This window comes from Panthera leo, chromosome C1 (assembly GCF_018350215.1).
Source record: "Panthera leo isolate Ple1 chromosome C1, P.leo_Ple1_pat1.1, whole genome shotgun sequence".
In the NCBI taxonomy this organism is placed as follows: domain Eukaryota; kingdom Metazoa; phylum Chordata; class Mammalia; order Carnivora; family Felidae; genus Panthera; species Panthera leo.
Genome location: NC_056686.1, coordinates 163,338,811 through 163,354,497, shown reverse-complemented (window position 1 = coordinate 163,354,497; position 15,687 = coordinate 163,338,811). Strand labels below are relative to the sequence as shown.

The following is a 15,687-nucleotide window of genomic DNA, read 5'->3' as shown; positions in this document are numbered from 1 at the left end:
GCGGTGGGGCCACGTTGGGCGCCGGGCGGGAGCGGAGGCCGCCGCGGACCCCGCAATCCCGCAGCCGGCGACTGGATCCCACCTCTGCAGAGACAAAGGTTAGAAAAAGAGGGGGTGAGGCTCCAGGAAGGCAGAATGCGGGGGGAAATTCGCCTGGGAAATCAGGAAAAAGGCCGTGAAGGCGAGCGGCGCCTGCACATGACCAGCCGCAGCCAATGACGACCGCAAATAGGTCATAAAAAGGTCTATTACCAAGTTGTAAATTTTCTTCAAACAAAAAGGAATTTGCTGCAATTCCTTGCGGATTTTGCACATACAGCTCGCAAGCGCCATGTTTTTTCCTCTTTCTCTCCCCGCTCTCTTCTGTTCTCTCTCTTCCTCCTCCTTTTCCTTCCTTCCTCCTCTCCTCTTTCTTCCTCTCTGCTCCCCTCTGTTGTCTCTGCGTCTCTTGCCTCCATGGGTCCTGACTCTCACCTCTTCTAGGAAGTATTTCTTTTGCTCTTTTTTGATTTGGCTCGAAACCTCTGCTGAATAGGGCGTTGTGTTAGAGGGGGAAATGAATGCGGTGTACTGCCCAGGCGCTCGGGGAGTTGATCCTGGCAGTCACCCCCCTCTGACTCTCCTTGCGCGGGTCACTTGGCTTCTCCTCCCCTCCTCTCGCAGAAAGGCCCGCTCCGGAGCGGCAGCCAAGCACTTTCGGTTTTTGCCCCTCTCATCTATCTGCAGGCAAGCCAGCCCCCCCAGCGATCTTGCGCAGAAAACCTGGGCTCTGCAGGCCAAGAAAGCCCGCCGTCCCCTTTTCCCTCTCCAACATAAATTGGGGTCCCTCCCATTTCTTTGGGTTTCTGGGGGTAGGAGAGGTACCAACCAGCTCAAATCCTGGTGATGGTTTTAGGTTGCTTGTCAGGTTCTCCAAGATAACAGTCTGAACTCCCAATGCTTGGCAATTTATCTTGGCAGAAATATCCTCCTGGACAGTACCGGGTTAAAGGAGAAGCAGTCTTTCTGGATCCCCTATGAAACCCCTTGCTGTGTCTCCCCTAAGTGCACTTCTTATTTCTGTGCAATTTAATTTCCCCCTCTTGCCTTGTCCCCAAAACGTTTGACCATTGGAAAGCCTGCGCAATGCAACACTGAAGAGGAGAGGGGTTCCATTTGTTCGGGAAAAGAGCTGATCCCCATTTCAACCTTGGGGGGAAAAATAGTCTTTTTTCTTCAAAGGCAGGAATCACATTCCTTTTGCACTTCTGATAGGAGCTGCTGCAGAGAACACCAGCTGAAAGTAAATGTCCTTGAGGTCCCCAGCATTCTCCTCATCATTAATGCATTCATAGGCATGGCCATCCAGGCTTCAGAACCTGTGTGAAAGAGGTAACCCATCCCTCCAAGCTTTCAAGGACACTGTCTTTGAACTTCTAGTAATGCATTTATAAATATTTGCATTGGATGTGTATGTGTAGGTTCTCTGCTATTAACATCCTCACACCCAGTAAGTACCTCAGTGGACGTAGACTTAAGCAGGAAATACATAGCACCCTCTGGAGCAGGCCATTTGTATCCCTTGAAAAGGTTCCGATGACCTTGGATGTTTTTTATTAAAGGAATTCTGTTGCCATCTGTCAGCAAAAGTCATATTCCTTCTAGAAACAGTGTGCTCTAGTTTTGCTGGAGGGAACCATAGCAGTAGCCAAAGTCCATTAAGATGTTCTCTGTATTCCCCTGTCTACCCCCCAGATGCCGGAACATTCAGCAAACACCAGGGAAGCAGAGGACACAAGCTTGGATGTGAAATAGCAACACCTTCTGCACTGAAGAATAATAAAACAATGTTTTTAATTACAAAAGAAAATGTGTAAGAAAAGTGTAAAAATACGTGGGGCAAGTTTTGGGGGCCCTTTCTAAGCTAGAACACTTTATACTGGTCTGTACATGTGGAACTGAACAGAGATTGCTCACTTCTAAAATATTCTAAGAAATAATCTCAATTGTCAGTTTCCTCCTACCCAAATAAAAGCGGAGCTTTGTGACCCTCCTTTTCAGCTTGGGGAAGGAGGGATGGGAAAAAGACATTGCATTGTTGAATAGGCAGCCATATTTGTACTTTTTCTCCTGCGCAGAGGTAAGCGGGTGTGCTGGGCTTTGTGGAACCTCACAAAATGGCAGTCCCTGAACTGACTTTTCTCTAGAAACCATTGAGACCCACACCCTCTTTTGTGTGTTCCTGGTTCTCAAAAACAGAGAACCTAAATCATTTCGAAGGCTTGGTTCTTTCATTCAGTGTTAACATTGGAGGGTCCTTTTCTCTGAACGGTTTACAGACCTCTCTAAGCAGACTCTAAGCAATCCAGGGCTGAAAAGCATCGTCTGGGTTTGCAAAGGATTCTCTGAAGGTTTATGCAAATTTCTGCAGCAAAAATGTTTGCTCGCTTTTTGCCGCACCCCTCGGATGTTTACAGATTTGAGCCAATTAGAAGAGTATCTTCTGTGCTCGGCTGCATGAAATACCATGATGGGGGGATTTCTAGCCACTGTAAGAAAGACAGTGGGGTGTGTGTGGGGGAGAGAGAGAGAGAGGAAGACAGAGAGACAGATGTGTAATTCCTCAAACTCTTTATTTGGAAGCAGGTCTATGATTTTCCCAGCTACAAAAAGAAACATATATACCTACATTTATGACCAATACTTTCTGCAATATGTAATCCATGTTTATGTACAAATACACCAAATATATATACCCCCAGAATACCAAATTTGTGTATGTACAAATACTCTCTAATGCACCAATTACTGCAACAGAGTTTTTTTCTGTACAAGAGCTACAATTTTACTGTGGATTTGGGGCCAATGGGACAAGAAGGTACAACACTTCCAGAGCAACACAGAATACAGAGGAAATGAGGACATTACTACTTCCCCTTCATTTCTTCATTTCCACATCCATTCACGTACCAGGTCTCCTACCTGAGTCTTGCCCCAAATCAGTGACTCTAAAACTGGTATTTGGGGAATATTCTTGAGCAGGAGACCGCAAATTTTGCTAACAGAGGAATCCCCTAAATGGAGGGCAACCGGAGCTTAGCCAGCCAGAAGCTCTAGCCAGCTTGCCACCACCACTGCCGCTGCTACCACCACCCCCACCACCGCCACCGCCATCGCCCCCCCACCCCCACCCCACAGGCTGTTCTCTAGCCACGCTTTCAGGCGCTTGGCACCCTTGCTCTGTAGAAGCCAACAGCAGAGTCTCAGGCAGCACACAGAGCAGAACGTTTCCAAATCCAGCATGGACATTTGCAGCTGTCTCCTCTTGTGCAAATGTTTCTTAAGCCGCAGGCCGCCCGTGACTTAAAATTGTCTTTTCTGGCTCAGGTCAGCGAATGCCATAGCTACGGCCTCTTCCCTGGATAGAAAGCTAGGTGGTGGCTCACTTCTGGCCCCACCCATGCCGACATTTCCCTGGTCCTTGAAGTGGCAGGCAAATAGCCCCCCAATGCCTGAGGGGCTGATTCAGGCCCAAAACAGATTCCGGGTTGTTTTTTTTTTTCACCTGTGCAATAAAAACCACTTTGGAAATCAAAATGTACCTCCTTAAAAATAAAAACATCTAGAAAAAGCAAAGAGCTCTTCAATATCTATCTGGTGAGGTGCTGTCCGTTTGGGGGGCAGAAATACTGGTATACTTGAATTTCTCTTCTCCACTACCCCTCTTCCCCCTCCTCTTCCCTCATAAAATGGCAGCTGCAGGAGAAGCCTCCAATGGAAAATGGATATCTTGTTAATAACACATCCCAAACCCCAGCATCAGCACAGGCTCAGCGGAATAAGCTGTGGTGTAACCTGGACTCTGGGTCTTCCCCCACTGGGCCCACAACTCTGAATCCTTTGCGAAGTTCAAAGCTTTCACAGTACCTTGGCAAGGTTATTTACAGCAAGAGGAAGCTAGGATAGCCTTGCCAGCCCTGTTTGGAATGAAAAAGAGACCCCATCCCCTGCATGTATTTATTTATCTTTATAGCAGCGCAGTGCCTGTAATCCCCACTACTTTTTTTTTTTTTTTAAATCAAACAGAAGCTTTACAGCTTCTAGTGAGCCCAGGAGGTATTTCCTGACTCAGGGAAAGGGTTATGTGCGGCGCTCAAAGACACTAGCTCTAGAAAAAGATTCATTTCTTTATTAAGGAGCTAGCTATGTTCTGGAGCGGTTGTTTACACTCAAGATTTTTCTGCATTTGCTCTCGGGGCTTGTTTCAATAGGTGAGGCCATCCTGGAGAACAGCAGAGGACGTACCAACCGACATCTGAGACGCACACAAGTTGGCTCAAAATGGGCGTGCAAACAGAGCGAAGGGAATACAAATAAATATGGCACCTATTCAGAGAAACGGAATCACAGCAGCGGCCACAACACAGAGACCTAGCGATTTCAGGCGATGCCAAGCGCAGTTCAAAACGAAAGCAAGTTGAGAAATGAGGGGCATTCCACAAGGCGACTAGCCAGAGTGAAAAACTAATGAGTGAAAATGTTATAATTGGCTTTTCAAGTATTCGTTCACTCTAGATGATTAAATTGCCATAATTTGTATACACTATGAAAAATTATCAAATGTCAACTTTGACACTTTCCTGAAACTTTTCTCATTGGCCCAACGTTTTCCCCAAGTTTAAGGAAGCTGCGGAGCCGAACTACACATTACACTCTTCAGCTAACATGTGCTTTTTCAATATTTGGCCCAGACTTTTCCCAGAGATATTACATTTACAAAATACCCAAAGAAACCTTTAAGGAGTAAACAAAAGGCACCCGAACCATTCATTATAAAAGCAGAAATAAAACATAAATATGTTTTAATCAAATAACATAAAGTAAATATTCTGCAGGCATAATTCTTAAAAAAATTAATAGATCTCTTTTAATTTACTCACCATAAAGAAATGATTTTAAGTGTTCAAGTGCACTTGTTTGATTAATAAAGCATTTTATATTCAATTATTTAGTGCTAATCATTAGGAAGTTTATGTTGTTGAGGCGAATCACCAGCTCAGACATTAAAAACTACCATTATAAAAATATAGCAACAAGGTCAGTATCAAATTACCCTTACATAGGACAGCTCAAGGGCTGCTTGTATTCGATACTAGAAACTTTTTTTTTTTTAAACACCCAAGCCCCTCTCAAAGCGCAAAAACCTCAAGAGCAGTGACATGAAGGTAGCTTGAAATACAGGTAAAGTTCTTTCCAACAAAGAAAATAGATGGTGTCCAACAGCATGTGTTGATCATTAGTTTTAATAGTCTGTGGTAAAAATTTAAAGGTAGAAGTTAATTTGTCAGGCCTTCGGCTCTGTCTTCCTCCAGCTCTTGGGTTTCTTTTTTGGTTTCTCCATCCTTTGCCTCCTGTCGGGAAACTGGGAATTTGTCCTTGTTGTTCTCTTTTTTCCATTTCATTCTCCTGTTCTGGAACCAGATTTTTACCTGTCTCTCCGTGAGGGCTAGGGCGTGGGAGACCTCAATTCTTCTCTTCCTGGTCAGATAAGGGTTAAAAAGGAATTCTTTTTCCAGCTCTAGGGTTTGGAAACGACTGTAGGTTTGTCTTCCTCTTCGTCTACCAGGAGCTGCTGATTAAAATAAACAAACAAAAAAAAAAAAAGGAAAATACACGTTTTAGAAATGAAATGGTGCCTCTGCAGGTTGCTGGAGTTTTCTGGAACAGGTCTAAAGGATGAAACATACACAAGTCTTTTTAGCTCTGATATATATAGGATATGCAGGCAAGAGCAACAGAGGGAAGATCTTCACAATTACTGTCCCCATCATCTTTACGCGGTTTCTACTTTAAGGGGAAAAAAACAGTATTACTTTATGAATAAGAGCCACTATAGCTACACAAGAAGGAAAAGGAGAGAGAGAGGAAAAGGTAGTTTTTAAAGCTAGAACGTGAGATGAAAGCAGATTTCTCCCCCTCTCCCCGCATTAAAAAAAAAAAAAAATGCATCCCAACCTTGTGGTCTCATCCAGGGAAACATTTGAGAAGGAGACGAGCTCTGATTTAAGTGGTCTGGGTCCTCGCCAATATTACCACTGGACGATTTACAGTCAGGATATTGTACCAGCTCGGCCTCTTGCTGGGTCGTAAAAATCGGCTGTCTCTGTAAGTTATCGTATCCGTAAAACTTCGCGGGCTCCCCGTGACAGGCAATCCCGCCGCAGGGGGGAGGCGGAGGCGGAGGATGCGGAGGAGGAGGGGGGGCGGCCTGGTAGGCTGCGGCCGGGCTGCCCCCGCCGGGGTGGAAGTAGTCCTGGCCGGGGCCCGGGCCGCCCCCACCACCGCAACCCGGCCCGGCGGGCGGCGGTGACGGATGCGGGTGCGGGTGCGCGTGCGCCTGCGGGGGCGCGTGCGGGAAGCCGGCGGCGCTGTTGCCATAGAGCTGCAGGGCGGCGGCGGCGGCGGCGGCGTGGCGGCTGCCGACCTCAGGCGCGAAGTGACAGTCGTAGTAAGTGGGATTGATGGCCTCGCCCGCCGCGGCCGCCGCCGCCGCCGCCGCGGCCGCCGCCTTGTACTTGGAGTACAGCGGGTTCACGAAGTAAGAGCTCATCGGGGCGGCGGCGGCGGCGGCCAGGGGCCGAGGTAGGGCGGCCCCGGGCGGGCGGTGCGGAGCTGGCAGGGAGCGCGCCTCAGCGCGGCCGCACTGCCGCGGGGGCCTCTGGGGCGGCTGTTCCCGCCGCCGGGGCCGCCGGGCTACGTTGCTGCTGCCACCCGCCCGCCTGCGCGCGCGTCGCCTCTGAGGCCCGGCAGCCGCGGGCACTTGGCTACTGGGCGTTCATGCCCGGCTCTCGCGCCCGCCGACTCGGCCTCGCACCGCCTCCCTCGCGGGTCGCGGGGCCTCGCCCAGCCCCCGCGCTCACGCCCGCCCGGCCTTTCCCGGCGCGCGCCGGCTGGGCCACAATATAATCGCCGACGCCCCGGGTGACCTGCCCCGCTGCCTCCACTGTTTCCTCTCAGGCACCAGGCGGCCCTGAGCGCACCGGGACAAGAAAAAAAAAAGTGCGCCCGGCCCACGGGGACACTCTTTGGCTTCGGTTTACAAACCCCCGCTCTGGAGGGAAGAGAAAAAAACACCCTCTACCCGCCGCCACCTCTCACCTCGGCCCCCCCGCGGCCCCCTCCCACCGCTCTCGCCGCCGCCGCCGAGGCTGCCGCCCCGGTGCGCCCCGGCGAGGCATTTTCGCACCACGCCACTGTGAGGAGAAGATGGGGGCGAGATAACCGCGCGGAGGGATCCGCGCGGAGGCGACACCGTCGCTCCCGACGGGACGTCTCACGCTGGCCGGGAGATGCCTCCGCCGGCCTTAAAGGGGGCCCATAAAGCCGCACTGCCAAGGGCTCGTCTTGCCCCCCTGGGCCTGGGGAAAGCGGCCCGCGGCCGGCGAGGCGGGGGCGCGAGAGAACCTTACACTTGGGGGAGGCAGGGAGGCCACTCCCAAGAGGCTATAGGAGCAAATGACTCCCTCCCTTGGCCCCTAGAGCAGCCCCCCAGAGGTTGGCCGTGGCTTTTGCACCTCAGGACACGCGGGCGCAGCCCAGGGAACAAGGGCAAACGGTGTAGACAGGCCGGACCGCGTACAGTTGGGTTGGGTCCTAAGTGGTTTGATTAAAGGCCACAAGGGTGACCCCAAAACCTGGCATTATCAAAGCGAATCTAGTCCCTTCTTTTCCAGGCGAGCAGGCCTTGTGGAAATGAGATGTACATTTACCCTTGACGCACTGCACGCCTGGCTGAGGCTCCCAGGTTAATTGATATTTAATGGAAATCATGCCCATGAATATAGTTTCCATCATTTCACCCTTGATAGACGTCAGCAGTAGGCTCAGGGGGGAAGCTGAAGAATGTGGGGGCGGAGGGGGGGAGCAGGCATTAGCATTGCTGAGGGAGTAAATAGAAAAGCGGACAGAAATGTTCCGAGGCGGGAAGGAGAACTCACGCTGGGGTGGGTGGTGTTTCCTCGAGCAGGACGCGCGGCTCCGGGGTCCCAGCCCCGGCACGGAGCGGACCAGGGCGGGCAGTGGCCCCGGGCGGAGCACGGGGGGCCGAAGCCTGCAAGTGCCTCCCCCCCTCCCCCCATCGAACCTCCGGGCCGGCTTTCGGATCGCGCCGGTTCCAGGCAGCTGAAGGCGGCGCCCATCGTCTGCTAACGATTCTAGTCCATCTGCCAAGCCTGTGAACTTTCTGCTGAGAGCGGGCGCTAGACTCAGCTTAAAAAGTTACTAACTTTTCCAAAAGCAAGGAAAGAGAAGGCTCATCCTAGCTTGTGAGCGGTGAGGAAGAGAACCGTCCCGAGTCATGTGGGCAAGTCCAGTGTGAATCGGCAAAATATTCCTGATTTTAGAAGCTCAATCTAAAGCCGCTTGGCGTTACACCACCAACTATCTTCTGACCTCCACATCTCTTTTTTCCCCCTCTCTACTCCCGTTTTAATGTCCAATAAATGTAATGAGTCTATGCTGAGTGAGTTTTCCCTCGCCTGCTCGGCCTTTTCCGTGGGTTCTTTGGGTGACGGACGAACCCCTTTCCCTTACGGTTAACCCATTGTTGTGAGGGCACCAGGCCCACACCAGCCTTGGGAACCGACCTCCTCGGAAACACGCCCCGAGTCCACCGAGGACCCTCCGGCTAAAACTAAAACAGCACGCCGGCTTTTCACGCCAAATACAAATGTCTAAAAACCCAAGACGGCCCCCAAAAGCGCAGCAGGCGAGTCGTTTCAACTACCCCCTACTCGTGGGTTGGTCCAGTCTGGGAGTGCGATCCTGAGGTCAGTCCTTGTGGACTGAATCATATTTTGCAAAAGGACTGAATCATATTTTGCAAATGGAGAAAATGAAGTCGAGATGGAAAGGCATAACAAGATAGTATGTAATACTCATTCAATTGTTTCTACTGGGAATGCCTGGAAATGGTTAAGGTAAACGGATTGTTAATGAATTTCCAGATGATAAGGGCATACTTTATTTTTTAAATTAGCATGGAGTGGAGGAGACTGGGGGCGGGGAGTGGGGGGGGGGGGGGTGTTTTCTGCTGGATATCGCCAGGTAAAACTTCCTTGAGATCCGAAGGCGAACAAATAGATTCTGATAGTTAACGACTTGTACTCCAATCTTGCAAATACCCAGTTAAAAGAGAATTATTCTCAATAAAGCCCTGGAACCAACTTTGTAATTTTTTTTTTTTTTAACTTCAGTGTTTGGCATGTGTGTGTATGCGTATTAAAACTCTGGACCAGTGAGTGGGTTTTGGAATAGAATGGGGAAAAAGAAGAACGAGCCCAGATGTCAATTATACAAGGCACCTTCCAGAACTGTGTGATTTCGGGGTGGGGGGCGAAAAAGAAACACAAGCACTACGAAATTCATTTCTACATGTTCTGGCCTAATTAAGATAACATTACAAACTAACATTTCCTCTTAGGACAAAACAGTTTCACCGCCCCCCCAAGCATTCTATTCATAATCTGAATGGGAAAAGAGCACGATTAACTTTGTAAATAAAGATCTATGCTTCTACACGTTTGTTTTGATAGAATGCATTAACTTAACCATAACATTTTATAGTTTCAGCCGTGCCGTAGTCCAAATTTTCTGAAATCCTGACTAATACAAAATTTTATACCTAACAAAAACACGGCTGGAGAATTTAATAGTGTACATTGCTTATTTTTGCTTAAGTTTATCCTAATTTGGAATTAAAAATAAGATTGTAAATATATTAAATCAAAACCATCCGCCGCCGCAACGCCAGCTTTACGAGATCACAAAGTGGAGCAACAGCGCCCTCTAGTGGCAAAATGCCGCCTCCAATTGACCGAGTTTAACTTCCCTTTATTCGACTCAAAGCAGTTCTAATCTTGTTCTTTAGTTTGACTGGGGCTTGGATCGCTGACACTAATAATGCTTCATCCCTTTGATTGTCAACAAGTCAAGTGCAACAAGCTGGGGCTTCTGAACGCCAAAGATATTTGTACTCCCGAGAGCTTCCAATAGTCTTTTTCAAAAGCTTCCAGTCCTTCTTTTGCCAGACACAGTAGGTCCCCATTCCGTAATCGCCCACAATTATAGGACGGGCTAGACCGAACAAATTACAACTTTCTAAATATTGACTGTAACATGTTTTGTTTTTGTTTTTAGTCAGAGGAGCCAAGCACTTCGAAAACGAAGAAATGACCCAAGCTCATTTTATTATTTTCTTTTAAAGCTGTTACTCTTAGCATTAAAACCTGAATATTTGCTACTTTAACTTCCTAATTTTAATCCTTCAGGCCCATATCGCTGGGCAATCTGGGGGCAGGAGAGGCAGAAATAGAAACCAATTTAAAAGCTTTCTGCGGAATATCTAAGCGGCCATCTGGAAAGGCCCTGTTGGGCTGTGTTTATTGGAATTTCTATACACAATAAATGAGATTTTAAATTTACATCAAAAGTCACAGAGTGAAAGGAATTGACTAAGCATTCCACTTGAATTTTTGTTAAAGCAAAGCTTTAATCAGCTTGTTTCCTTCCAGGTTAGTCTTTTTCTCAATTTCAAAAATGTTTTCTTCTAATTCAGCTGTAAGAATTACATTTTCTATAAGCAAGTAGATATAATTTCCAACAGTACTTTTGCAGCAAAGTTTGGAGCGGAGGGCCAAGTATTTTTATGAAAGGACACGTAAGTAACTTCATTTTTCCCTGCTGGCTCTGCAACCATGCCGCTGGGAGACCCATCGGCCGGAGTAAATGACTCAAGATCACGAACTCTCACACCTCCAAATAACAGGCCAATTAAAAAGGAAAGAAAGAAAAGAACGAGCTAGACGGAGACCACAGTGAAATATTGTGAAGAGACACCCGCCGTAGGCTAATTCTAATACCAGGCCCATTTTAAAAATCAGAACTACATCATCTCCTCCTTCCTACCCTCCCCCATTTTTATTTCCTAGGTGCTCACACCTCACCGGGGGCTCCCAAGCCCCTGCCTTCTTGGTCCGACACAGTCTTGTTTATATTTTATTGTCCAGATTTTAAGACCCAGTTTTGTCTGCATTTCTCCCTTCCTCCCACAAACACAACATCAAAATGAGATGGTTTCAAAGCGAAGCGCCGAGCCTGTCGTAAACTCATTACCTCCAGACGTCTCGCCGGCTCGATGGCTTTATGACACCTTGGCTCTTCCTGTTTTCAAAGAGCCCTAGGTATCGGGTTGGCCGCAGGGGCGGGAGTAAGCAGCACCTTCTGCCGGATCTGGGCCTTGGCTTTCCCTCCCAGCCCTCCTCTGCTTTTTCTTCAAGTCCCCTCTTTCATCAGGATCCCCCCAAACTCTGCCATTGCCCCCGCCTTCCACCCAGCCCAGGCCACACGGCGCCGCCGCCCCTCAGGCCTGCAAAGGCTGTGCTGGGCCCGAACCCTCACTTACAATGACCTTCATTTTAGTCTCTGAAGGCGGCCCTCTGAGGGCCAAGCTGGGGGCTAAACAGTCACCGAAACTGAGTTGGGGGGGAGGGGGCGTTGAGAAGGGGTGGGGATAGCTGAGAAGGAGAGACTTGACCATTTAGATCTGCTAAGGTCATTTTGGGGCTCTTGAGGGTAGGGCGGAAGTTCCCAGCCTAACTGGCTCAGCCCTCCGGGAGCCAGCCAGCCTGACGAGCTGGGGGGAGTTGCTCCCGAGTACAGAGTTGGCCTTTCCCTTGTTTAGAGAGGAGAGTGGATGGCTGGTACTTCATCAGCAGCGGGAGAGGTGGGGTGCAGTGTGCCAAAGCTCCAGCGAGAGGGTGCCTGGCTTGGGAGGGGGGAGGCCGTGGGCTTTGCTGGGCACTGCAGTGAGGCTGACACTGGGCTCAGGGCACAGAGTTCGCTGAGAAGCTGGAAGCAGGCTGGGGGAAAGACAGAGCAGCCAAGGGCCCCCCAGAGGCTGTGCTCTGGCTGCCTCTGCCCACACAAAGGGAGACTCAGAGGCACCTCAGACAGACCTCTCAGGTGTAAGGGCTCCAGATTTTTAGCAGTGTCTTCCTCCCAGAGATGGGGGAGAAGTCCTGTGAGGGTGATATTTTGCAGAGAAAAAGAGAAAGCAGGCACACAGTGTTCAGGGCCAGCGTCTGGGCTCCATTTGATCAGGTCAGCATTTATTGGTAGGAAGCGGTAACATTTACAACTGGTCCTCAGGCAGGAACCCGGAGGGCCTACACCCGCGGCCGCCCACGCAAGGTGAGCCCTCCCCAGGAGAGAGCGGCTCCTCCAGTGCACTGAGAATAAACCCCCGACCCACCAGAGGCCCTGGGCTCCTCTCTTGGCCTCATTTCAGGTCTCAGCCGAGGGCCCGCGGGCTCTCTGAGGGAAGAGGACTTCACTAACTGGTGGGCAACCTGGGCGGGCCCCCCACGGTTGTCGCTCTGCCTTCATTCTCAGAAGTGGGGCGCACTTGGCCCTTGCTTGAGCAGCTCTGGGGGCTAAACTACAGCACTTTTCAGAAACATAGGGGACATTTACACGAGAGGGCTCTTCAATCCAGCGTGCACTCACAAAATATAGCATTTCCTATGGAACCAACGGGTCAGGAAAGGGAGGGAGCGGGAAAAGGCGAAACCCCAAAGCCACTTCGTTTCTCCAACACATAAGCGAGCAAATACAGAGTCCCCCAAATACCTCACAGAGACCAACCGCACAGTCACTTCTACCTAAAAAAAAGGGGGGGGGGGAATGTCCGAATCGCTGGAGAGTTTCTGGAAATCAAGCACCCACAAACAAACAAAAAAACAAAAAAACCCGCTGCTTTTGCAGCGCAGAGTGGTCCTGCCAGCGGCGCGCCGGGTCAGTCTCCTTTGGGGCATTTCTCCTTGCTCATCTTTTTCATTTTCATTCTACGATTCTGGAACCAGATTTTGACTTGTCTCTCTGTGAGGTTTAGAATCCTTGCCACCTCGTAGCGCCGGTCCCGGGTGAGGTACATGTTAAAGAGGAATTCCTTCTCCAGCTCTAGCGTCTGGTATTTGGTGTAGGGACAGCGCTTTTTCCGGGTGGAGCGAGCGTGGATCCAGTTTGCTGCAGGGTTGTCTACGAAGAGGGGGGTTTGGAGAAGGGGATCGAGGGCGGAGGGGAGGCAAGGAGAGACGACAGGGTGGGGGAGAGAGGTCGTTAAATTAATTTCACCAAGGATGGCCGCTTTTCACAACTTGGGGGGAATTATCATAAAAAGCCTTAATGCCCGCGCTCTGTTTACCGTACAAACCGCGCGCCTAGGGTAGGTGGTTATGGGAAGCTTTTTATGGATGCGTGTTGCTCGCCTAGGCTAGGGTAGGCGTCTAGACGTTTTTATAGGTTAGTAAAACTATCAGTTTTGCACATTCGAGCCTTACAGGTTTCAGCAATAAATCAGGGGGCAATTTCTTTTGCACTTACTTGGGTCAAGTTGCTGCTGCGGCGGCTGCGGATGCTGCTTCTCCTCCTCCTTCAGTGGGCAGCCTGGGCTGGGGTGGTCGCTGCAAGCCGAGGGCTCCGAGGAGCCGCCTGCCCCAGACCCGGACCCGATCCCTGCCCCGGGCCCGGTTCCCCCAGCCGCAGCTGCTGCCTTGTCCCGTAGGAACGAGTTGCAGGAGAACTCGGGGCCGCCGCTCCCCTGGGACTCCCGGGCCGCGGAGCACTCAGTCCGTTTGGAGGAGGAAGACGTGGAAGTGGAGGAGGAGGTGGAGGTGGCGGCGGCGGCGGCGGCAGGGGTCGGGGCCGCTCCGGTTTCAGGCTTAATCCCGTAGTGGCGCCCGTTGGGTGGGCCGCTGGGGCCGGGGCTGGGACCAGGGCCCGGGCCACCTCCGCCCCCGCCGCCGCTGCTACCGCCTCCGCCCGCGCCGCCCGGAAAACCGGGCAGCGGCTCCATCCAGGAGCGCATGTAGCGGCCGGGCTCGGAGGCGGCGGCGGCCAGGGGCGGCGGGGGCACGTACGGGTGGTAGAGGCCGCTCATCGCCGCCGCCGCCGGGGGCTGAGCGGGCACCGCGGACCACGAGGCGGAGAACACGGCCGATTTGGGGGCAAAACTACACGAGGCAAACTCGGCGGCAGCGGCGGCCGGGCTGTCGGCCACACCTGCGGGCCTGCCCTGCGCGCCGGGCCCCGGCGGTCCAAAGCGCGCGGCGAACACCTCATCGCCCTCATGGCCTATGAGCGAGTCCACGTAGTAGTTGCTGAGGGTGCCACTGGAGGACATTTTGAGGCGCCGTGCGCTCCCACCCAAGGTTACACTGCCCGCCGCGGCGCCGCTCCCCGCCGGCGCCCGAGCCGCCGACTAGTTCGCAGGCTGCAGCTTCCACCATTGGTCGCGCGGCCCACGTGATCATATTTACCAATACCGGGAGTAAATCAGTCCGCTAAACTGGGGGCTGCTGTGATTTAAAAATATATATATATATCATCATCAACATAAACGCCGCAATTAGAGCGCATGAGCCCGGTCCGTGCGCCCGGCTCGGTCCGGCCGGGCTCGGACAGCCGGGCGGTGGCTGGAACCGCTGCGCCCGACCGTGGCCGGAGGAGGCGCTGGGGACTATTTGTTCGTCTCCTCTAGCCGTCCTCGGTCCTGCAGTTCGAACCGAGACGCTGCCTCCCTAGCGCCTGGACTTCGAGCCACCGGCAGCGTGTCCAGGGCGCACCGAGCGCTTGGCCAGAGCCCGGAGCAGCCCGGGGAGCGCAGGGCGGGATGAGGCCCAAGCCAGGCCGGCCTTCCGAGGCGGCCCCCTGGCGCCCGAGGGGAGTTTTTTCCTTGTGCCTCTCTCCCTACCCAAACCCGCCCCTCCCTCCACATACCCACACACGCTCTCTCACAGCTTGTCGTGTTGTTTAAAACAGGTGGAAGACCTCTGTAATGATATTATGCCTTTCAATAAAAATTTTATGAGGTGTATTTGATTATAGATTAATGTGTCCCTAATAAAACGGACGGATGGAGCAGCTCGAGGGCCTCCTCCCCCTACCACACTCACACACGCCCGCGCAGCCACACACACCCCCGACGTGAGGCTGAGCACACGCCGCGGCCCGAAGGGTGAGCTGGGGCGGCCTGGCCCGCCGACTGGGTGCTTCCCTGGCCACCGGTGGGGCTTCTGTGTGCCCTCGGAAGTGCCGGCAGGCTGTCGAGTAGGCACCGCGAAGACAGTGGCGGCCAGGGTGCCTTGTCTTCTCCGGGGCTGCCGGAAAGGCCCTGGAAGAGAACACGCCATAGGGCAGAACCCAAATGCTAGCGCAGGCCCGCTCCCATCCACCGCCCCAACTCTGCCTTGAAGAGGCCAGCGGGAACCGCATCTCCCCTGGCCAGGACCGCTTCTTGTGGTTGTCCTTGGGCCACTGTCTTCTGAATTCTTCTTCTTCCTTCCCCACCCGCCCCCCCCACCCCCCCGCTCCAGAGGTAAGGCTGGGCAGCCTTGAATCTGAGGGAAATGCCCATTGTCACTCCCAAATCCATGGTACAAAGCCTCGGAAGCGCCGCTGGGAGCCGAGACAAAAGCAGCCCCAGAGCAGGCGGCAGAGAATATATTCCTCACTCTACAAGTTGCTCAGAGCACCCTTGGAGGGATCCCAGCCCACCTCGAGCCCCGGAAAGGAAGGGGGTAAATGGCTACTTATGGCCTGATTGATTGCCTTTGCCAATGGCTTTCTGATTTTGTTCCAGAAGAGATGCCT

General features: G+C 52.1%; 2 protein-coding genes across 3 annotated transcripts; both read right to left on the bottom strand.

The window, feature by feature from the left end:
* Nucleotides 1–4,152: 4,152 nt before the first annotated feature.
* On the bottom strand, nucleotides 4,153–7,012 carry HOXD8 (homeobox D8). Of its 2 annotated transcripts, none has more exons than XM_042949204.1 (2): nucleotides 5,995–7,012; nucleotides 4,153–5,611 (listed from the first exon to the last, which is right to left on the bottom strand). In XM_042949204.1, the coding sequence occupies exons 1-2, from the start codon at nucleotides 6,587–6,589 to the stop codon at nucleotides 5,316–5,318; spliced, it is 891 nt and encodes a 296-aa protein (XP_042805138.1). In that variant the 5' UTR covers nucleotides 6,590–7,012; the 3' UTR covers nucleotides 4,153–5,315. The 2 variants fall into 2 exon arrangements, with proteins under 2 accessions (XP_042805138.1, XP_042805139.1); XM_042949205.1 differs by having other exon boundaries at nucleotides 4,153–5,608.
* Nucleotides 7,013–11,992: 4,980 nt separating this feature from the next.
* HOXD9 (homeobox D9) lies at nucleotides 11,993–14,787 on the bottom strand. Its single transcript, XM_042952723.1, has 2 exons — nucleotides 13,420–14,787; nucleotides 11,993–13,074 (listed from the first exon to the last, which is right to left on the bottom strand). The coding sequence occupies exons 1-2, from the start codon at nucleotides 14,216–14,218 to the stop codon at nucleotides 12,833–12,835; spliced, it is 1,041 nt and encodes a 346-aa protein (XP_042808657.1). The 5' UTR covers nucleotides 14,219–14,787; the 3' UTR covers nucleotides 11,993–12,832.
* Between the last annotated feature and the right edge of the window lie 900 nt (nucleotides 14,788–15,687).

Bases quoted from the DNA above. Each gene is read 5' to 3' on its own strand.
- HOXD8 (XM_042949204.1), bottom strand. From the start codon at position 6,589: ATGAGCTCTTACTTCGTGAACCCGCTGTACTCCAAGTACAAGGCGGCG. The intron at 5,612-5,994 runs GTTGGGATGCAT...TATTTTAATCAG, and splicing joins TCCCTGGATGAGACCACAAG to CAGCTCCTGGTAGACGAAGA.
- HOXD9 (XM_042952723.1), bottom strand. From the start codon at position 14,218: ATGTCCTCCAGTGGCACCCTCAGCAACTACTACGTGGACTCGCTCATA. The intron at 13,075-13,419 runs GTAAGTGCAAAA...CCCTCTTCGTAG, and splicing joins GCAGCAGCAACTTGACCCAA to ACAACCCTGCAGCAAACTGG.